The sequence below is a fragment of the Alosa alosa genome, chromosome 6 (assembly GCF_017589495.1).
Source record: "Alosa alosa isolate M-15738 ecotype Scorff River chromosome 6, AALO_Geno_1.1, whole genome shotgun sequence".
Classification (NCBI taxonomy): domain Eukaryota; kingdom Metazoa; phylum Chordata; class Actinopteri; order Clupeiformes; family Clupeidae; genus Alosa; species Alosa alosa.
Window position 1 is genome coordinate 5881797 of NC_063194.1, and position 22093 is coordinate 5903889.

General features: G+C 45.6%; 1 protein-coding gene across 5 annotated transcripts in view; it reads left to right on the forward strand.

The window, feature by feature from the left end:
- Positions 1-22093, forward strand: part of smg1 (SMG1 nonsense mediated mRNA decay associated PI3K related kinase) — a 49468-nt gene that overhangs the window by 19642 nt on the left and 7733 nt on the right. For all 5 annotated transcript variants that reach the window (XM_048246381.1, XM_048246383.1, XM_048246382.1 and 2 more), the window contains exons 26-51: positions 142-251; positions 4845-4989; positions 5247-5403; positions 5709-5829; positions 6139-6384; positions 7091-7366; positions 7565-7709; positions 8174-8312; positions 8478-8699; positions 9011-9191; positions 10250-10411; positions 11152-11372; positions 11874-12028; positions 12724-12946; positions 13625-13871; positions 14233-14462; positions 15329-15577; positions 15941-16079; positions 16223-16332; positions 16891-17109; positions 17431-17624; positions 18253-18425; positions 19350-19629; positions 20197-20469; positions 20790-21024; positions 21448-21674. In XM_048246381.1, coding sequence (XP_048102338.1) covers positions 142-251; positions 4845-4989; positions 5247-5403; positions 5709-5829; positions 6139-6384; positions 7091-7366; positions 7565-7709; positions 8174-8312; positions 8478-8699; positions 9011-9191; positions 10250-10411; positions 11152-11372; positions 11874-12028; positions 12724-12946; positions 13625-13871; positions 14233-14462; positions 15329-15577; positions 15941-16079; positions 16223-16332; positions 16891-17109; positions 17431-17624; positions 18253-18425; positions 19350-19629; positions 20197-20469; positions 20790-21024; positions 21448-21674 — 5079 coding nt within the window. The remainder of the gene's footprint in view (positions 1-141; positions 252-4844; positions 4990-5246; positions 5404-5708; positions 5830-6138; positions 6385-7090; positions 7367-7564; positions 7710-8173; positions 8313-8477; positions 8700-9010; positions 9192-10249; positions 10412-11151; positions 11373-11873; positions 12029-12723; positions 12947-13624; positions 13872-14232; positions 14463-15328; positions 15578-15940; positions 16080-16222; positions 16333-16890; positions 17110-17430; positions 17625-18252; positions 18426-19349; positions 19630-20196; positions 20470-20789; positions 21025-21447; positions 21675-22093) is intronic.

Below are 22093 nucleotides of genomic sequence, written 5' to 3' on the forward strand. Positions count from 1 at the left end.
GCTTAAAATAAAGTGTTTTTGGTCTATGATTGTGCTTTGCGTGAGTCAGGTGACAATATATATTGACGATATATATATATATATATATATATATATATATATTTTTTTTTTTTTTTTTTTTTTGTGTATGTGTTTGTCCAGAGCTCTGACCAGGTTTGAAGATGGAGATTTCCCAGAATGCCGTACACAGCTGGAGCTTTTGCCTGGGGAAGACTATGGCTTGCTGAACTCTAGCACCAAAGACAAACTAGGTACTGCATACAATTGTTTATGTACTATAGACTATGTACACACTATTCCGTTTTCGTTTTAAAACGGCATTTAAAAGCTTATAAGATCTCCATCCAGACACAAATGAGTAATGGAGAAACATCAGACTGACAAGGCCCAATCAGGAAGGGAACATGGGGTTTCTACATCATCGTATTTAGATGTTTGAAGATTTCGCTGTCCACATTAAAACGTAACGCTGATGAAAAGGGGGAAGACGGCAGTTTCAAATCGATCCGTCGCAGGAGCTTGAAAACCCTAGAGTAGTGTGGATGAGGGGCATACCTAGCAAAATTGTTCCAGATTCAAACAAAAACGGTATAGTGTGGATATAACCAGTCTCTCTGCTGCTGTTTTTACTGCAGAGTATTTGCCTACCAGTGATCTAATTTATGCAGTTTATCCAACAGTGGTCTCTGAGGAGTCCAAAATTAGCAGTGCATTAGTACCATTTAGCTACTTGGGCTACAGAACCATCCTTAAATCCCAATGTGCTAATGAAACTTTAATCATCCAAAACCAAGAATCTTACTTAAATCCAACATATTTCTTTAGAGCCATACACTAAATATATGACTTTAGAGTAGGGTTGCAAAATTCCGAGAATTTTCAAAGTTGGAAACTTTCCATAGGAATTAACGGGAATATATGGGAATTAACAGGAATAAACGGGAATTAATGGGAATAAACTGGGAATTTTTTATATGGCAAGTTAGTCTATAACAGGGAACTTAAATGTAGTGGACAAAACCCCATCTTGAGCATAATATTAGTTAAAACAACCTGATTTAATGCAATTTCAGTTGAATTTCTACCCTGCACATCAGTCAATCACATGCACACAGCAATCAGCATAGGCTAGACATAAAGGAAACCTATGGTGCGTTCATGTGCATGGGAAAAAAAGGTTTCAACCAATCGGATTTTGTTGAGTGGTGTGGTGGATCTTGGGCAGTGTTGCTAGTTTAGCACGCTAGTAAACAATAGGCAGAGAATGGGATTCCCGCTAGCATGCTTGCTAGCTTTGTATGCTAGCTAAGCGAAAATACGAACATACAAATCATATTGCTTATTACGAAACAAAATGTTAATGTTTGTATATGAAACAGTTTGTATGAATTACACAAAATTCCCAGTTAATTCCCATAATTATGACCGCCGCTTAGGTTTAGTCAGATTTTTTTTTTTTTTTTTTTTTTAGCATGCCCAAATTTCGTCAATGATTCCGGGACACTGAAAGACCGGGTACACAAAAACTTTGTGGGCATGTAACCCCACATGGATAGCATGGAACCATCGTTTTTAAGCTTTGATCTGTAGCCCCCGCTGGACTGGACCCCCCGAAAGGAGGGTAGGGCAGACACAGTTTTCTGTGAATATCTTGAGAACTGTAGGGCCTAGGATGACCAATTTTTCCGGATGTTTGCCTCCAGGGGTCATGTTAACCCATTCCATGTGCACACATGTGCATAAACAGATACACACGCACACACATACATTTACAGTAATCATAATGTATGACACATACTCACACAGTAGACATATGTACGCATGCATGCACATGCACAAACACACATACGCAGGCAAACACACAAGCACGCACATACACACACACACACACACACACACACACAACAACACATAAACATAAATTTGTACACGACACATGCACACAATTCAAGAATTTTTCCCGTCATCTACTCCTGAATTTTTGGTCATTGATACCGGGACACCGACCACCGGGTACATGAAATTTGGTGGGTATGTAGCCCCACTAGACTTTTACGGAAAAATTTCATTTTAGTCCCCCGGGACCACCACCAACCCCCCCCCTGGGCCCCTGAACCGCAAAAAAAAAACAGTTTTTCCTAAATAACTACCTGAACCGTGGCACTGAGGATGAAGAATCTTTTATGGTATGTTGGTCTCAAGGGCCCACATCAACCTGGCTCATAATCACTCATTTGTGATTTGCACCCCCACCCCCCGGTAAAAAATGAAAATGCAATATTATTCTGCTTTAATCGCCCTATCTTCAGTTAAGATGTTCAGAACTGCACCAAATTTTATGTGTATGATTGACCTGGCATTCTCCTCGGGGTATGCCAAGTTTTGTAGAATTTCATCCATGGGGCGGTCTAAAAAAATTAGGTTATGTGTACATTTAGTGACTGTACACTCATTGGCCTGTAAATGGCAGTGCACACATATACACATGCACACACACAGGCACCCACATACTATCGGTATTAGAACGGCCGATACATAATTACAAATTCAGTAGGGATTAAAAAGAAAGCCAAAATAAATATTCATCATCATCATCATGGCTGCATTTTCAGTATTGGCGAAAGTAGTCGTTTGTCCACTAGATGGCGATCGTTGCAGTGAGGCGTAATTTTGTTGGAAGTTAAAAGTGGGTTGGAAAAAAACAATGGGCGCTTCATACAAGGACTGTAATTTACGCAGCGAACATCTAATAAGGATAGGGCGATGTTCACATGAAGTGTAATTCCCATTTCTTCTTGAAGCTAAATAAATCTGAGGATGTTTATCGGACATGCTTGGTTTTACTGCAGGCACGTTAATCTTGTAATATCAATAAGGACCTAGGTAATGTTACCGTTAGCGCGTTGGTTGAGTGATGGAGGCATTTGATTTATTGCATTTGTAGAAAACTATAAATGCGGTTATACCAAGCAAATGTATAGCAGCACTGTTTGTATCTTCGACTGTCATTTATTGCACGTGCTACAAAATCATTCTGTGCAATGGAAGATTTACCAACGTTACAACGGGTCTGATACAGTTTTGCCTATACATGCGTGAGACTGAGGCGCCTGTTTATTTTGTTTTTAAGTGCGTGTAGGGTGTGAGAGGGGAATCGATGTGCTTTGATTACCGCTTGGTAGTTGTAGTCTGTGAAATTAAAAAGCACGTGTGTGTGAAGTATCCAAACAATGACACCTTCATTTCATTATGGCTGCTTTAGCAACACACCTTAAACTACTGTGTAGTGGGTCCCATTTAGAAGTGGCTACTTCATTCAAGCTTTCCTTGACTCATGGAGCTGCGTGAATGTTATTACAACTTTTCAGCCCGCGATATGACAGTTTAAGTCCCTTGATACTGTAAAGGTAAAACCATTGGTTTCAAAGGAGATTTTATTTGTGTCGCCAGCATAGCCTATTGACAATTTATGTTGTAAATAGGCCTACCTTATAATCCTACCTGTAGCTTAGGAAGCTAACAGCTTTCTATTAGGATGTAGTTTGTTACCGTTTTGTCATAACTCCCTGATGCATTTTGCATTTAGAATAGCCAGAGCGTGTATATCTCAATCGAAAATTAAACAATATCGGTGCCTATGGACTAGGCTGGGTGAACCCAGCCTGATCTGCCCGCTATTTATTTTTTGATTTCTTAAAAGATTGAGCTTGGTCTGATGAAAGCCAGACTAGCCATGGACCTCAGTTAAACAATGCAAGGGAACATGAATCAGCCTATATTTGCACTAACAATAACGGACAAAAGCTCTTCAACTTTGGCCCGTTAAAATGTGTATGAACAGTCTAGCGACGCATTTCATCAAGGTCCATTTGGACATGTCAGTTATTTGCACCACTGGTTAGATGTAAAACAGCATTTCGTTTCAGACTAGGCTACTGTTACTTAATTTGTGCATTAACAATAACGTTTCAGACTACTGTTACTTAATTTGTGCATTGACAATAAAGTATTACATGAACTAAAGATGACTAAAATCTTATGTAGAAGAAGAAACATTCACAAAAAATCCATCCATCCAAAAATGACCTTTTGTTTTTGATAGCTGTTGAAAACGGCATGGAACTGACAGAGATGTTTTTGTTTAAAAATACATTATAAATAAATAAATAAATAAATAAATAAATAAATAAATAAATAACATTATGCTGATACCTTTTGCTTTTCCCAAATACAATGTAGCCTACAGGTGTAAGTGACCTTTCATCAATCCAGTTGCAATGGATGAACTGTGATGAACTGCCCTACTTGTGATTGTTTAGAGATTTTAAAGGTTTTATAACAATGCTACGTCTTCTTTGGCTATTCTACAATCTATTCACCTTTTCAGCACCACTAGGCTACTTTCTGTGCAGCCGCACACACACTCAGGCATGCCAAACAAGCATACACAAAAGTTTCAAGAGTGGGGGATGGAGTAAAATATGGAGACAAATTGAAGTGTGATTTATTTTCAAGGAACGGATGTACAGGACTGAGCGGCGGTCATATTTTGTACCGCTATGCGGTACATCTAGTTTCCTTTAATTCCATTAAAGTTTCCAATTTGGAATATTTCCAAAATTCCCCAGCTTAACTTCCCATGGTAAGTTTCCGGAAATTTTACGCCCCTTTGCAGCCCTACTTTAGAGCAATATTGGTTTGACGTCTACGTTTTTACTTTTGTTTTTTTTCTGTGTGTTTTTCTTATTTGAGTACACTAAATATATTTCTTTAGAGCAATATCGGTTTGACAACTACGTTTTTCTTTTGTTTTTCGTGTGTGTATGTGTGCGTGCGCATAACAGACTTGAAGCGGCTGCTGCCTGCGGTGCTGAGCCCGGACCCGTCGGAGCTGCAGAAGGCCATCGAGGTGCAGCTGCTGAGGAGTGCAGTGGGAGCCATCACCTCCACCAATCACGAGCGGGACCAGAAGATCGGCCCCTCGTCCGAGTGAGTCCTGGCCAGTGCACAGCCCCGTTGGCTGCCCTCAGGAGTTTAACCTGAACATATCTGTGGATGCAGCCTGTGTCTAGATTTCTAACCTGACACATCTGTGTTTTATGTTTTATTGGCTTATTTCTTGAGTATTTTTCTGTAGTTGCTCATTTCCCCCCCATCTCCCATAACTTTCTTGTCTTTTAACCTTTAGTTGTCTCCTTCTGTGCGTGTTTGTGTGTGTGTGTGTGTGTGTCCTCTTGGTCTCCCAGTCTGGTAAAGTACCTGAAGCAGACGGGCCGTATCTCTCTGGGTGCCCTGCGTCTGTCCACCCTGACGCTCTCCGGCTCTCTGCCCACCATGGGCACCATGCAGCTGCACTGTGCCAACGCCCTGGAGGGCTCCCTCACCAACCAGCTCCCCGCTGAGGTAACACCTGGGCCAGTTACATCTGTGGGTCTCTGGGCCAGTGTGTTCTCAAAGCCTTATTCCCAAATGCACCAGACTGCAGTGGACTGTCAAAAAGTGAAACTGATGCACAGTTATGCTTCAGTCAAGTCATTATTTCCTGCTGGAGGGGGGGTATAGTTTGTATAGTCTGTACAAGGAGCACGGTCAGTAAGAAACAAGACATTTGTGTAGATTGTGTTTACTCCTTTGCTGTTTAAATGGTGTTCAAGTTATAGATCTCTCTGTCTCTGTCTCTGTCTCTGTCTCTCTCTCTCTCTCTGCAGGACTGTCTGATCCCTCTGTTCAGTGAGGCCCTCAGCACATGTAAGCAGCAGGATGTGCAACCTTGGCTGCACGCACTCAGATACACCACATTCCAGAGGCAGCTCTACCTCAAGCAGAAAGGTATGGCAGGGAGTGTGTGAGCACATCTGTTTCTGTATGTTCTGTGGGTGTTTGTTTTGGATGCAAAGAATGTGATGGTAGTTTGTAAAATAAGGTTTTGTTGGTGGCATTTCTTTGTATCAATGTGTATTTGGGATTGAGGTTACAGGTCTGTCTTTTCTAATCTGATGTCCTTTCCCTCGTTTTCTTTGTGTGTAAATGTGTTAGTGTATTTGCATTTCAGTGTGTAGGTTTATCTTCTCAAATCTGGTGTGTGTGTGTGTGTGTGTGTGTCCCTCATCCACATAAACACACACTCCTCTTCCCCAGGCTCCTCAGCTTCAGTGGACTCTCACCTGATGGAGTTGTGTGTGACGGCGGTGAAGTTCGCCCGTAAGCAGGGCAACATCGCCCTGGCCTCACGGATGCTGGGTCAGTGCTGTGAGCCTCCGGCCGAGCAGCCCGAGGGAGGGGACCTGGTGCACAGCTTCAGGATGCTCTCGCTGGACGGCCCCGTCAAGGAGAAGTGGGGGCCCGAGCTGGAGATCGAGAGGGCCAAGGTGCTCTTCACTGCAGGTCAGGATTATCTATGCTCACTGGGCTTAGGGTTCTCACCCATATTGTGCTCTTAAATGTGTAATGGGGAAGCTTTGTGGTGGTTGGCCAGACAGCTTTTTTTTTGGTGGTGGTTTGAATTCGGCTGTTAGTTTCCATAGTGATCATTTGAGATGGGTTAAGGCAGATGGAAAATCCTATGTTAGTGTTAGGCACAGAGGCAGTAAGACTGATATGATGTGTGATTCTCTGCATAAAGTTATTATTAATACTCGTCTACTTGCTCTTCACTTGCTCTTACTTGCTCGATAGATAGATAGAAAGAAAGGAAGGAAGAAAAGAAAGACATTGTAGCATAACTTAATATGAACTAAGAGTCAAATATGATGATGATAATATGATATCACTGTTTCCCATACATTGACTAATTTGTGTCTCTGGGTGCCCTGCACAATATCAAAATTGACCACCACACAATGATTTTCTATGTTGTGCTTTTGAAATGGGATGAAGTCCTGTAGAATAGAATACTGTTGGCTTGTTGAGGCTAGCACACTATACATTACAGCTACTTATCGTGCAAGGCAAGTATAACTATAGGTTATACTTGCCCCCCCTCACCAACCACCACAAATACAATTCAATTCTGTGGGAAACACTGGATATTGTAAGACAGAAAATAATTTGATGCATGTGATGGTAATTTGTACTGTTTGGTTGACTGCAGGTCAGTCGACAGGGGCGATGGAGATGCTGAGCTCATGCGCGCTGTCCTACTGCCGCTCGGGGAAGTGCGAGCGTGCCGCCTGCCGCTCAGTGCTGACTCTGTGCAAGTGGCTGCTGGCCGACTGGAAGGACCTGACGCTGCAGCTCAAGCAGGTGGTGAAGCGGAGCACCGGCGGCGCCCAGCCCAGCCTCTCGCCCCTCGGACGCAACATCGCTGCCCTGCTGGAGCTGCCGCTGGAGGAGCAGGGGGTGCCTCGCATCACCAACGAGATCACCGGTACGGACACCTAGTGTCGGGGTTGAAAAAGGCCTCATCAGTGGCCTATTGCTATTCGATTAAACTAAACTTCTGAAATGCCATTCTGCTGTTCTACTTCTACTGCATACAACGTCAGATAAGTGGTTCCATCATGCTCTGATTGACGGTTAACGTTATTAGTCTAAAGTGTGTCTCTTTTTTTTTCTTGCCCTGTAGTGAGTGTTGGAGTGGGAGAGCCTGACTTTGTCCTGGGCCAGCTTTACCAGCTGTCCACCTCCCAGGCTCCTGATGTGGCCAAGTCCTGGGCTGCTCTGGCCAGCTGGGCCTACCGCTGGGGCAGGAAGGTGGTGGACAACGCCAGGTGAGGATCTGACCATCTGCACCGTTAATCTCCAAAACAGTCAAATCTCCACCTACACTTTTTGCTTTTGTGTGCCTTGATGATCAAACAAGCAAGTGTTGGGGTTAGTTAGTAGCAGTAGTGTCGGTAATGGTCATGTGGAGAGTGAGCCTAGTGACTGGGCTGTAGGCGCACCACAAGCCTCCATGAGCTCTGCGTGAACTTAAGGATGAGTTGCAGCTTGCTACGGTTTCTGTTTGCCTTGAGTTTTTGGCAATTGTTTACAAAACAGTCTGAGGAGGTAGTTCTCCACAAACATACAGTGGAGCTGGGCGAAGTGCTACCGTTACAATCGAATGTTTAATTGTAATCAATCAATCCAAATCGTTCAAATTGAACTGTTCAGAGAAAACGTGTTCGCCACGCACCTCTGGTGTCCACACCTCTGCTTTGCTCTTTATCCGAGTCTCTGCTTTCATTTGCAGTCAAGGCGAAGGAGTGCCACTGCTCTCAGGTGAGAAGAAGGAGATCGAGGAGCTGATCCCCTCGGGCACCAGTGACGAGGACAAGGACACCATCTTCAGCATCCTGGGCCAGGCCATGTGTCGCCCTGCAGGAATTCAGGTGAGATGAAAGACACTTGCTGTGACCTAGAGAGGGATAAGGTGTTTCCACAACATCAACTATTCTCAGGTCTATTTTTATGGGTGGAAATCTGTTAATATCGTATGTTAATATGTTGATACTTTTTGCTGTCTTCTCATTGGTATTCTGTGTGTGTGTGTGTAGGATGAGGACATGGCCCTGCAGAATGAGGAGGACGATGAGGATGACATGGTGGATGTGATCTGGAGGCAGCTGCTGGCCTCGTGCCCGTGGCTGTCGGAGGTGGAGGAGAGCGTGACTGAGGGCCTGATCCGTGTGTGGAGGACCGTGGTGGACCGCATCTTCAGCCTGTACCGTGTCTCCTGCCACGCTTACTTCACCTTCCTCAAGCTCAACGCTGGACAGGTCGGACATTTAGCCAACCAGCGCTGTTGTAATTCTAAATGAGTTGGGTCTCATAAAGTTTTGAGTAGTCCTCTGGTACCATGTGGTGCATGTCTTCAGTGGCGTTGGACGATAGACAGATATATGTAATGGCAGACTGTGGACTGATCCAATGTAATATATGACTAATATGACTTATTAATATTTCTATCAAGACACGCATGTCAGACACAAGCCAGTCTCTTAATGTCCAACCCTATTTATTGTACTCGTGTCGCTTAGGATGAAATGGCCAGTCTTTTCAAATGGCTAATTTTGGACTCCTCTCTCAGGTGCCGATTGACGAGGACGACCCCAAGCTGCTGCTGAGCAACCAGACCAGCAAGCAGAGCAACGACGACGTGATCGTCATGGCAACGCTGCGCCTGCTGCGGCTACTGGTGAAACACGCAGGAGAGCTGCGAGAAGAACTGGAGCTAGGGCTCGCATCCACCCCCACCGCCCCCTGGAGAGGTAACACACACACACACACACACACACACACACACACACACACACACCCCCCTGGAGAGGTAAAGCACGGCTGACGCACACCAACGGCGAAATGCCTGCACTCCCACTGCACAACCAGAGAAGCTCACATCAGACACCACTGCTCCCTGTCTGATGTCTGCTCACCTGGTCCTTGTCATGACTGCTTGACACTGAATGGCTTTTTGAGGGTGGGTGTGTTTTCCGATATGGTTGCTCTATCTCTAATGTTAATGCTACTTAATGCAGTGTTCAAGGGTTATTCAAGCTGCTAAAAATCCACATGCTGTAACAATGGATTCTTGTTTACTGTTTTTACTAAACCAACAGCAGCCAGCACTGCTTATCTTGTCATCACTGTTTAATAGGCTTTCTGTGTAACCAAATGGATATGTTGACAGTAAATGGTTGGTATCTTGGATATTCCTCCTGGCCACGTTGCATCATTTGAGCGGTGATGACCATGATGTTACTCCAGCCACTTTGTTAGGATATTTGAACCTTGGCTACTGTCTGAATGTGGCAGGGATTTGCGCAACAACTCAGTGCTAATGCGCATGCCACTTAGGATGCATACTGGCAGGATAAAAATCATCGACACTTATAAACTCCAATTCAAATAATATTGTGACTTTATTTATTAGCTATTCCAGCTGTCATGGCCATTATTGCCCATTAAAGGTTGTATCAGCGATACAGGATACGTCACTTCTGTTGATGTTCAAACAAAACGGAGAGCTAGCTCGCTACTACCTCCCCCTCCCACCCATGCAATTGAAACTCCCCTAAACGCGCACCTCGTCGGTTATTGGTTGAAACCCTTTATTTTGCCTTTGAGTGGTTGCCAACCCTTGTTGGTAGCAAGTGTTTTTGTGTACAGATCTCGGAGCCTAGGCTGCCTACAGCTACAGCTGCCTACAGGGGCCGGCAGCTAGCGGATCGTTAGGAAAGATTAGATGAATGTGATCATTTATGTTTGGGCCTTTTTGGGCCTGAAATCGCTGATACAGCCTTTAATGTCCCTTTGTGTTCGTCCCCAGGCATCATCCCCCAGCTGTTCTCTCGGCTCAACCACCCGGAGGCCTACATCCGCCAGAGCATCTGCAGCTTGCTGTGCCGCGTGGCCCAGGACTCCCCCCACCTCATCCTCTACCCCGCCATCGTGGGCTCCATCTCCCTGGGCGGCGAGGCCCAGGCCGCAGGTAGGAGATGCAGCGTAATCGCCTTACAGATAGAGGATGTTCTCACAGGCTGTAGCCTCAGAACTTTCTTTAACCAGGTAGACCAGTTCTGTCTGGCTAAAGAGCTGTTGTTGCTGCTGTATGTTTAATAGTCTTTTAGTATATGGTAATTGTCTGTGTTTGTGACAATCTTCCCCATTCTTGTAGTAGTGTGATAAGAGAGTAGTTAGAATGCTGCCATCGAGAGTAATTAGTTTCACATTTTTGTGCCAATTAAGTTAAAAGCATTGCATTTGTTAATTTCTTTGTTGTTTATTTTGACTGTAGGCAACTTCCATACAGATTCTCATTCACTCAGATGTACAACCCTTGCATTGTAAACTAAAGTGTAAATTAACATCATATTTAATCAGGGTGCTGAAACTTTTCTTGGCAAACCCTCAAACTCAGCTGTTCATTTACATATTAGAATTTCCTGTAGCTGTTTCTTACAGCAACAACTAATCAGTGGAAATTGGTGTCACAAAATTAGCATTTGCACAGAATTATCCCTCAAGTATCTAGTCGTAATATAGAGGAAAGCTTATTTTTACACTTCAGAGTAGCCTAGTACACATAGAGAAACGCATGGATAAACATGTTGTTGTGACGTTGCAGCGTAAATTGATTCATTTGCGTTCCACTCATGCTTATGCCTTTCTTGCGGCGTAAATTCCCAGTAAGTCTTTGGATATTGAGGCACCTTTTCCTTGACTGTCCAGGTAACAAGCTGCCCTCGGCCTTGCCCACCTTCCTGGGTAACATCCAGGGCGAAGGTCTGTGTGGCGGCAGCAGCGAAGCGGGCAGCCCGCCAGCCTCCCAGGAGAGCGGCCGCGGCGAGGAGCTGGTGCTCTGCTCCAGCGAGGACCAGGCCATGATGCAGGACTGCTACAGCAAGATCGTGGACAAGCTGTCCTCCGCCAATCCCACCATGGTGCTGCAGGTACGGAGTCCAATGCAGAGACTGCCACAGCTGTTTTTTAGTGTTTTTCTTGCATATGGGTTTTCTTAGCTAACCCCACCATGATGGTGCAGGTACAGTCACAGAGACTTCCACAGCCTGATATGTTAAAATGAGGCCTTCCCTTAGCCGTCGTGTGGAATGTCTTCTGTCTGCACGCATCATGGGTGGAAACCCAAGATAAATATGAAGTTTTATGTGCTAGTGAGCTGGCTGGGGACAAGATATTTGGCTCTGAGCGTGTGGGGTTTGGTCTGCCAGCTCAGTGGAAAGTGCTTGTTAGCCTGATGTGGCTGACAAGGACATAGCAGCAGCCTGACAGGCTGATCTTCATTAATGTTGAAAGGCTCTGCTTATTAAAGGGAAGGATACCAGGAATAGACTCTAGATTCTGCCAGATCCTAAGAATTGAGAGAAATTAGCTGAAATGCTTACTCACTGATGTGGATTATGGAGACGGACAATAAATCTGTGTGTGTGCAGGTTCAGATGCTGGTGGGGGAGCTTCGGCGGGTGACGCTGCTGTGGGATGAGCTGTGGCTTGGCGTGCTTCAGCAGCAACACATGCACGTGCTGCGCCGCATCCAGCAGCTGGAGGACGAGGTCAAGAGGGTGCAGAACAACAACACGCTGCGCAAGTAAGCCACCTCATATCATGGAGCACTTTCCAGATCCTTATCTCAATCTGGTCATTCCAGATGTTTACTTTATCACCAACACACTGCAAGTTAGTCACCCCACATCATCATTGTATTCCTATTGTATACCTAGAGTGTACCCCCCCAAATATTGTATATTATTACACGGCTCTTCACAAGGCAAGTAGAACGCTCTATTGACTTGAATGGGATTTCCCAAAGTTCTAGCGGTCATTATTTCTAAGAAAAGGACCTCTGAAAAAATTAATGACCACTGTCAATGGCAACAGAGTTTGCTTCTAATTCAGGTATTTCATTTCACTACGCAAGGACTGGAACTTCAATCGTCTGCTTTCACTTTTGAATGATCAGCTATGTTCTAAAGAATGTTTGATTCAAGTTCAGCGTGTGTTGCGAACTATTTGTTTCTCAGCAAATGCTACGATGTACGGTAACAAATAGGCTAGGCTATGTAGGCTAAAGTCATATCGTGGGGAGTTTATTATTTAGTTTTGGCAAGTAGCCGTGTAATAAGCGGGACAATGTATAGAACGCCGGTCATTATTGGGAAAATAAGTCCCTTCAGGGCGGAACAAGACCCCTCCGCTGCGCATCGGGGTCCGGTTCGCCCTGTGTTGAACAATGGGAGTTCTCCCTGTGTGTGTGTGTGTGTGTGTGTGTGTGTGTGGCTGCAGAGACGAGAAGGTGGCCATCATGCGTGAGAAGCACTCAGCCCTGATGCGGCCGGTGGTCTTTGCCCTGGAGCACGTGCGCAGCATTACAGCGGCAGCGGCCGAGACGCCGCACGAAACCTGGTTCCAGGAGACGTACGGCGAGGCCATCAACAGCGCCCTGGAGCGTCTGCGCTGCCCGCAGAACCCTGCCAACCCAGCCAGCAGCTGGGCGCCCTTCAAACAGGTCAGTGGGCCCACCCAAACCTCTGTATGAATGTGTGTGACATTTCCTTGCACTCACACATTTGACGTAGTGTAAACATTCAAATGTAGTTTGAAGCTCACTGTGCGAAATAAATGGAGGAAGTAAAAACACATTTTGCATTTGCCAGCTTAATGCGGTGGGTTGTATTTGTTTTGTATCATAACCTTTTTGCAGTGATCACTTCACACAGTTGAATGCAGTAAGAGAGCCTCCTACTGGTTTGAACTATCATACATTAGTAACTGCTTTTTTCCATCTATTCTGCCATGATGGGCCAGAAATGAGTCATCCCAAGCAGATAAAAACAAGGCTTATTAAAATGTCAGAAAAGTCTAGTACTCATTTAAAAACCTAGTCACAGCTTTTCTCCAACCTAGCTCTACTACACTATCTTCGCTGTAGGGAGATGTTTAGGCTTGCAGAAAATTAACAGCTTTCTCATGGCTTTCACTCATTTTTGCAACATGCTTTTTACTGCATATTTGGCTGGTGTATGTCTGATGTTACTGGCAGCAGAATATCCTCGTAAACTCCTGTCTTCCAGGTTGTGCTGGCGCTTAGCCTTGCCCTTCTTATTAAAGGATGTCTGGCTGCTTGTAGGTTTCTGTTTGTATGATGTCCCCTTATGTGACCTGTCTGTATTTTTGTCCCGGTCAGATCATGCTGAGTCTCCAGCAGCGGGCCCAGAAGCGTGCCAGCTACCTGCTACGTCTGGACGAGATCAGCCCGCGCCTGGCATCCATGGCCAGCACCGAGATGGCGCTACCCGGAGAGGTGTCGGCCACCGACGCCCTCACCATCCAGAGCGTGGGCAACACCATCACCATCCTGCCCACCAAGACCAAGCCCAAGAAGCTCTACTTCCTGGGCTCGGACGGAAAGAACTATCCCTACCTGTTCAAAGGTATGGCTGCCTGGGTATCCCCATTAGTCAGCATGTATGTTTCTGTAATTTCTGCGCATCACATGTGAACATGAAAACATGTGCCTTTTAAATAAGGATAGACATCTCAGCAATGAAATAAGATATCAGGCTGAGGTTCTTGTTTGATAATCATAAGACATAGGGGACTGTTTGAACAAAAAATGTTTGACCCGATATGGAATGACCCATATGGAAGCTGTCTGCACCCTTGATATTTAATTATTTACCTATTGCTTGCCTACTTATTTATTTAGAAATACTTATTTTTTTATGACCTAAAGCAGCCCTCTTCATGCCAGTCCTCTCTGATTCTGTCCGCTTTCCTCCCCCATGTGTCCAGGCCTGGAGGACTTGCACCTGGACGAGCGCATCATGCAGTTCCTGTCCATCGTCAACACCATGTTCACCAAGGTGAACCAGCAGGAGAGCCCGCGCTTCCACGCTCGCCACTACTCCGTCACGCCCCTGGGCACGCGCTCAGGCCTCATCCAGTGGGTGGACGGCGCCACGCCACTCTTTGGCCTCTACAAGCGCTGGCAACAGAGAGAGGCCGTCCTTCAGTCACAGAAGGTTAGGGTGCGCTCATGCAGTGATTTGAGGACACACACACACACACACACACACACACACACGTAGGGATGCATGTACTTAGTGAAGCGTAGTTAGTCGAGGGGTAGGGGATAGTTGGCCTGAATTAATCTACTGAAATTTGAAGTGTAACTTCAATAGGTTTAACTATGCATGCATGGAGAGTGAGAGGCTGTGTTTCATATTCAAGAATTTGAGGTTTCAAATGCATGCATAACAGGCACTGCACACAGTGTGGAGCCATTTACTTGTAATTGATATGATGCATAATTCATGCAATTGCTAATGAGTAATCAGTACCGGTCTCTACGGTCCATATGAAGAAATGGATTTGACTGTATGAAGTCAGCCTTCACTTTCCATGTTCCAAAAAAAGAAAAATGAGGATTTGGGGAAATTGGCCATTCATTTACTTGCCAACCCCCTCCTTTTTTTGGAAAGATAAGTGTTGATGTCCTGGCTCTTTCTCATCTCCCTCCTCCTCCTCCTCCTCCTTAGACTTGATTTAGATTTAGCGTTATTTAGTATAATTTGTATTTTAGTATATTCTTTATCTTCTACTGTCCTTATTGCTTAGTTGTGTTTTTTTTTTTTTTTTTTTTATATTATATACTTTTAATTACTTTTTCTGCTGTTAGTGAATGTTGTGTGTGATGTCTGTATGATACTGAGACCTTGAATTTCCCCTTGGGGATCAATAAAGTATCTATCTCTCTCTCTCTCTCTATCTATCTCTCTATCTCTCTATCTCTCTATCTCTCTATCTCTCTATCTATCTCTCTATCTATCTCTCTATCTCTATCTATCTCTCTATCTCTATCTCTCTATTTCTCTATCTCTCTCTCCAGGCTCAGGACTCCTTCCAGCAGCCGCAGAACCTCCCTATGGTGCCGCGCCCCAGCGAGCTCTACTACAGCAAGATCGGCCCGGCCCTGAAGGCGGTGGGCCTCAGCCTGGACGTCTCGCGCCGTGACTGGCCCATCAGCGTCATGAGGGACGTGCTGAAGGAGCTGATGGAGGCCACTCCGCCCAACCTGCTGGCCAAGGAGCTGTGGTGCTCATGCACCACCCCCAGCGAGTGGTGGAGGATCACGCAGGTCAGTGCAGGGCAGGGCAGGGCAGGAGAGACTGAGGTGCTGTACGGGAGAACAAGAGTGATGAAATTTACTCTGCAATGCAAAATATCCAGGAATGAAATGCATAGAATATGTAAATATTATCCCTTCCTCTACTGGATATATTTTATGTAATAGAATTTTGTTGGGTATATTGTGTGCCTGTGTGTGTCTATATAATAGAATATGTAAATTATCCTCTCCCTCCCCCACTATATATACTATACCACTATGGGTATATTGCTTTTAGAATAAGAACATACAGGATACCCAGTACTGAGATGAGAAAATTCTGTCTGTTTTATATTCAAGTGTTACTGTGATTAACTGTTATCCCTCCCACAGTCCTATGCGCGGTCCACTGCAGTCATGTCGATGGTTGGCTATATCATTGGACTGGGGGACAGACATCTGGATAACGTGCTGATAGACATGACTACAGGAGAGGTGGTGCACATTGACTACAACGTCTGCTTTGAGAAGGGTTAGTTCTTTTTATTACATTTAAGTGATATTTTTTTCATGCTATATTTCAGATATTGCGATCATGTATTTAAATGTTCATGGCCACAATGTAAAACATGATTCTCTGATTGTGTGCCGTAATTGTGTGTTTTGTGTTCACAGGGAAGAGTCTGAGAGTTCCCGAGAAGGTTCCGTTCCGCATGACTCACAATATCGAAACTGCTCTGGGCGTGACTGGGGTGGAGGGCATCTTCAGACTATCGTGTGAACAGGTATGCACAAGTGGAACTCATTTGGCTGCCTCTGGAACATGTTGTGCCAGATTTCACATTTAGGGGACTTAGATGCAGCTCATGAAACTAAAATCCACAGCTCTCCCAGGCCGAGTACCTCCCCTGAGTACACTGCAGGGATTTCAGTTCCTCCTTTACACTGAGCTGTAACACAGCAAGCCAGCCATTCTTCTTGGGCACTCAAACCACAAATTAAGTTGAAATAAGTTCAATAATTTAACAAACTGTTAAAGAGCGGTTTCACCACTGGGCAGCTTGTAATGTCTGTGATCTAGTACAGCGATAGAAGGGGCTCATGTGAAACTAATGTGGAAAAGCAGCCATTGCATAGACCGTTCAGTCATCCTCTTCCAACTAAAACTTTTCGGTATAGCACAGGGCCAAGGCTATGGAAATATGGCCTTTTTGATGTTGTTCCCAATAAAACTAGTTCACTAAAAACATTTTTGGAGTAAAAGGAGCCTCCGAGGACCTGTGAGTCTTCCCATCGCCCACCCCTCTGTGTCCACCTCTCTGACTCTGCCTCGTGTGCCCCAGGTGGTCCAGATGATGCGTAGAGGCCGCGAGACCCTGCTCACCCTGCTAGAGGCGTTCGTGTACGACCCGCTGGTGGACTGGACGGCCGGCGGCGAGGTGGGCTTCGCAGGGGCCGTGTACGGAGGAGGCGGCCAGCAGGCCGAAAGCAAGCAGAGCAAGAGGGAGATGGAGCGAGACATCACTCGCAGCCTGTTCTCCTCGCGCGTGGCCGAGATCAAGGTGAGGAGACCGTGGGCTGCCAGTCCACGCTTAGCTATAGACCCGCACGGGTCCAAAGACTGTACCGATTATGCAGTAAATGTTTAGTTAGAGAAACGATTAAAAAAATGTGATTTGGTAGATAATGTGACATACTGTACGATTTTCATACAGAATATGGCAAATTTAGGACATAATAGTGTAATAGTTTTGATTCCATATTGATTTGATACAAACAGTATTGACATGCGTTTGAGTAAACTGTTGGCAAAGTGTGTCGTCGACTGTCTGTGAGCCCATGTGTTGTGTGTGTGTGTGTGTGTGTGTGTGTGCGCGCTGCAGGTGAACTGGTTTAAGAACCGTGAGGAGATGCTGGTGGCGCTGCCGCAGGTGGAGGTGGCAGTGGAGGAGTACCTGACCCTGCAGGAGCAGCTCACTCAGGGCGAGCAGCAGCAGGCCAAGCTGCTGGAGGAGATGGACTTCCTGGACGGGGCTGAGAGCCGGCCTGACCACCTCATCCACACGCTGGAGCACAGGTGAGCAAGAGATGCCAGCTTTGTGGGAGAGACACATGATTAAGTGTAGATTGTGGAGGAGCTCTAACTACATACATTTTATCTTTGGTGATGTGCTCCAGATAGCCATTGTTCATGCTTTTGTATGTTTTTTGTGCCTTTTTGGAAGCAATTTGGAGTTTAGCTTATTTATGTCATTCATCAAAATTGTTGTTCATACACTACCGTTCAAAAGTTTGGAGTCATTTAGAAATGTCCTTGTTTTCATCATTAATGTTGTAAATGACTCTTGTAGAAGGAAATGGCTGATCTTTAATGCAATATCTATATAAGTATAGAGATGCCCATTATCGACAACCATTCATCCAATGTTCCAAAGGCACATTCTGATTACTAATCTGATATCATTTTAAAAGGCTAACTGAGAAAACATTGGAGAACCATTTTGAAATTATGTAAGCACATAATGTAATCTGAAAACTGCTGCCCTGATTAACAAAAACAATGCAACTGACCTCAGCTGGTATTCTGTCTATAATGGAGTGGAATGGAAATTTCTTAGTGACCCCAAACTTTTGAACGGCAGTGTAGTTTCCAGAATTCATAGTCTTGCGGCAGGCTAGTTAACCTCCAGCTCTCCCCTTCTCAGGTACTCTGAGCACACCCAGCTGCAATCCAGGCAGCGAACTGTGCAAGACGCCATCCAGGGGAAGCTGTCTGACCTGGACCAGTGGATCTCCCAGTACCAGGCCGCCTTCGCCAGCCTAGAGGCCACTCAGCTTGCCACCCTGCTGCAGGAGATCAGCAGCCCCATAGACCTGGGTAAATACACCTCCAACTAATTTTAGCATTAGCCCCATAGACCTGGGTAAATACACCTCCAACTCATTGTAGCATTAGCCCCATAGACCTGGGTAAATACACCTCCAACTCCTCTAGCAGCAGCCCCATAAATCAGGGGAAGAATGTGTAACAACCATTTCCCATTAAACTGAAGGATGTGGTACAGGCACCAGCAAATACATCTTCCCCAGGGATGAGGGGAAGAATTTAGCAACTATTTCCCTTAAACTGGTATGGGAAGACCGCTTAACTTCCATATGATCCAAATTGATACTATTGAACATGTTGCCAAAAACTACATGGTCTTTGAGGTGATGGACTCCCTGAAGGTCCTATGCAAAAAACGCATGTAACAGTGACATGTATTCAAGGTTTCAATTTCTCCGTTGTCTGCTTCTGCAGTTCATTACATAAGCACATTTCTCCCCACCTCCACATGTTGATTACCTGAATGTCATCTCTGCTCCGCTGCTGTGATAAGTGATGCTTGCATGCAGTCCTTGGCGTTATGTTATTATACTAATCTGCTGATAGTCGCCTGCTGAGACACTGCTGAGTCAATTGACAGACCCTGGGAGTCCCCAGTTCCTCTCTCTCCACACAAGTAATTTCTACTCATTTTCACTCAAGTGGATCAGCTTTGTTTACCAGCCCCTAAACAGTCTCACCAACACCGTTTGTGCTTGTCTTTGGCCCTCTTCTCTATTGGATACTTTAAGAATGGTGTTTTAAATCAGGTTTCAATAAAAGCTTGTGTCATCCAGACTAATTCTATTACTTCTACGACTGATGTTTAAGGTTTTTGACGTGGTATCGTTTCAGTATTGGTACCGAGATACTCAGGCAGAGTATCGCACCAAAGTCATAGTTCTGGTGTCGTGACCACACTATCGCCCTTTCCAGGCCCCCCCAGCTACGTGCCAGCGACGGCCTTCCTCCAGAACGCAGGCCAGGCGCACCTGATCAGCCAGTGCGAGCAGCTGGAGGCAGAGGTGGGGGTGCTGCTGCAGCAGCGGCGGCTGGTGCTGCGCGGCTGTCTGGAGCACCTGCACAGCTACGCCACCGTGGCGCTGCTGTACCCGCGCGCCGTCCTGCACCGGCACCGCACCCACGCCTGGAAACAGTGGCTCGAGGAGACCCTGAGAGACATGACTGTCGAGCACTGCCAGGGCATATACCACCAGTGAGTGTTTCACGCACACACACACACACACAGAGACAGACAGACAGTTGTGTGGGTGTGTTGGAGTGTATTGTTTGGGTGTAAGAATTAGTCGGTTTTTCATTTTTGTTAGTATCCTAGAGGGATAGAGGAGGTGAATGTGATGCAGCTGTTCTAACTGTGTATATATAGAGAAATGGCACTAAGCTGAGGTACCACAGATGAATTTTGGAATACCTAATCCTCCTCTAACTGACTCTAATACCAGTAGTTATTAGAGGATTACTACAGGGATTTCAGCAGAGTGGTGTGCAGATCAAGTAAAGCAGAAAATAGGAATACTCCCCAAACTAATCACTAGAAGTAATGGTATGCTGTCTAAGGTTTGCAGAGTCAAGTATGTCTGCAAAATGCGATACAAATTGCTTTAATTGTTTGGTATTTATTTATTTATTTATTTATTTGTTTATTTATTTGTTTTATTTATTTAGATTTTTTGATGGAAATTCTGATTGATGGAGTGCTTGGGAGCAGTGATAAAGACTTGAATGTCCATAAATGTCCCCTCTGTGTGTCCAACCCTCTCAGGTACGAGATGCAGTTCTCTCCCCAGCCGCCTCCGGCCACCTGCCAGTTCCTGTCAGGCGTGGAGTTGGCCTTGCAGCATCACGCCGCCGACACCAACACGCGGCTGCTGCGGCAGGCCGAGCGGCTCAAGGCGGAGGGCGCCGGCGTGGCCGCCTGCGAGGAGCAGCTGCAGGAGATCGAGCGCTGCATCGCCGCCTTCCTGCGCGAGAATGCCGAGCCCGGCGCCTACAGCATGGCCGGCATCATCCTCTCAGCGCTCTGTGCCCTCACCAGGTGGGGCTGAGATTATTAACATAGAACATCTTATGACCTTGTAGAACATCTTAACAAGCTCTGAGTAGTCGGTCAGTACTTGCAGTTCGTCGTTTTTCATGCTTTTAAAAAAATTGTTTGAATTCAGCAGTAATAAAAGAATTTACAAAAATATTTGCTCATATTAGTCAAAGTTGAAAGTAGTTGGAAAGGCTTGGTTTGCTTTTCTTATTTCACGGAAATGGAGTGTTACTGAGTGAGTAAATCCATTAGTTTAACTGATTTTAAGTTCAGAAGGTCTCGTCTTTCCCCCTAAATGACTGGCTGCCCCGTCCCCTCAGGCGCAACTTGGTGATGGAGGGTGCGGCGTCGAGTGCCGGGGAGCAGCTGGTGGAGCTGACGTCTCGCGACGGCGCCTGGTTCCTGGAGGAGCTGTGCAGCATGAGCGGCAACATCACCTGCCTCCTGCAGCTACTGCAGCAGTGCCAGCTGCCCTCGCACGACCTGGACTTGCCCAACCCCGCCGACACTGCCCAGACCGTCTACCTGGCCAACGGTGTCTACACCTGCCTGCAGGTACGCCTGCCTCGCCAGACTTAGTTCCACAGCTGCTATGACCCACTCAGAGTGATCTTAGATGAGGATGTATGACGGAGTTGTAAAGTTAATGAGCCAAGCTCACAGGGTATCTATGATTCATGTTATCTGCACAAGTGCAAGGTTATAGTTAGGGTCATATTTACTTTTTAGTGCCATCTTGCGAATAAATGTGAATTAAAAATTTCTTCACTCTTTTTTTATTTTTTTTATTTTGTGATCAGTATAATTTGTCACACATAGACCTAGACAAACATTTATTTTTTATTTATTTATTTATTTATTTATTTATTATTAACTCTTGTATTTGAAGTCCTCAAAGGTAAGTGTACCTGTGCCTCTGACTGGCAGAAGATGTGTGTTCATACATTGACTCTGCTTTGGCTGTCTGGTCCTCCACAGGAGCTGAACACCAACTTCCGTCAGATCATCTTCCCTGAGGCGCTGCGCTGCATGCTGAAGGGCGAGAGCACGCTGGAGGCCATGCTGTCCGAGCTGGACACCCTGATCGAGCAGTGTGCCGACGGGGTCTCCTTGCAGGGGCTGGCCGAGGGCCTGCAGGCCCACCTGCGCAACACGGCCATGGGCCTGGAGGAGGACACCGACTCGCATTACTTGGACATCACCAGGTGCGGGGGGGCGTGCTAGTTTTTTGTGCTAGTTTGATTGTATTGTATTTAATGTGACCAGTCTTATCCATGTGTAAGATTGATACAACAGGAAAGCCTTACTGTTCCCATAGACTCATGTGACTGCATGTTTGTTTCACTACTTGGCTTGTCATTATGATGAGCCAATTTAAGTGTGTCAGTTCTGATGGTCTACACTGAGCACCTGAGAATAAGAAAGGGATCACACTGGCCAGCGGCAAGTGGCAGGTTTCTATTGTTTTCTATGGTTCGGCAACAGAACAGTGGCAGCACTAGCGTAACACTAGTGTGGAACAAGCTGAGCGTTGAACTTGGTTCAACTTTCAAAGCACAACGCGAGAGCATTCAATTGTCAGTTAATGCAATCTGTTTGTGTTACTTAGGAACTTAGGAATGAG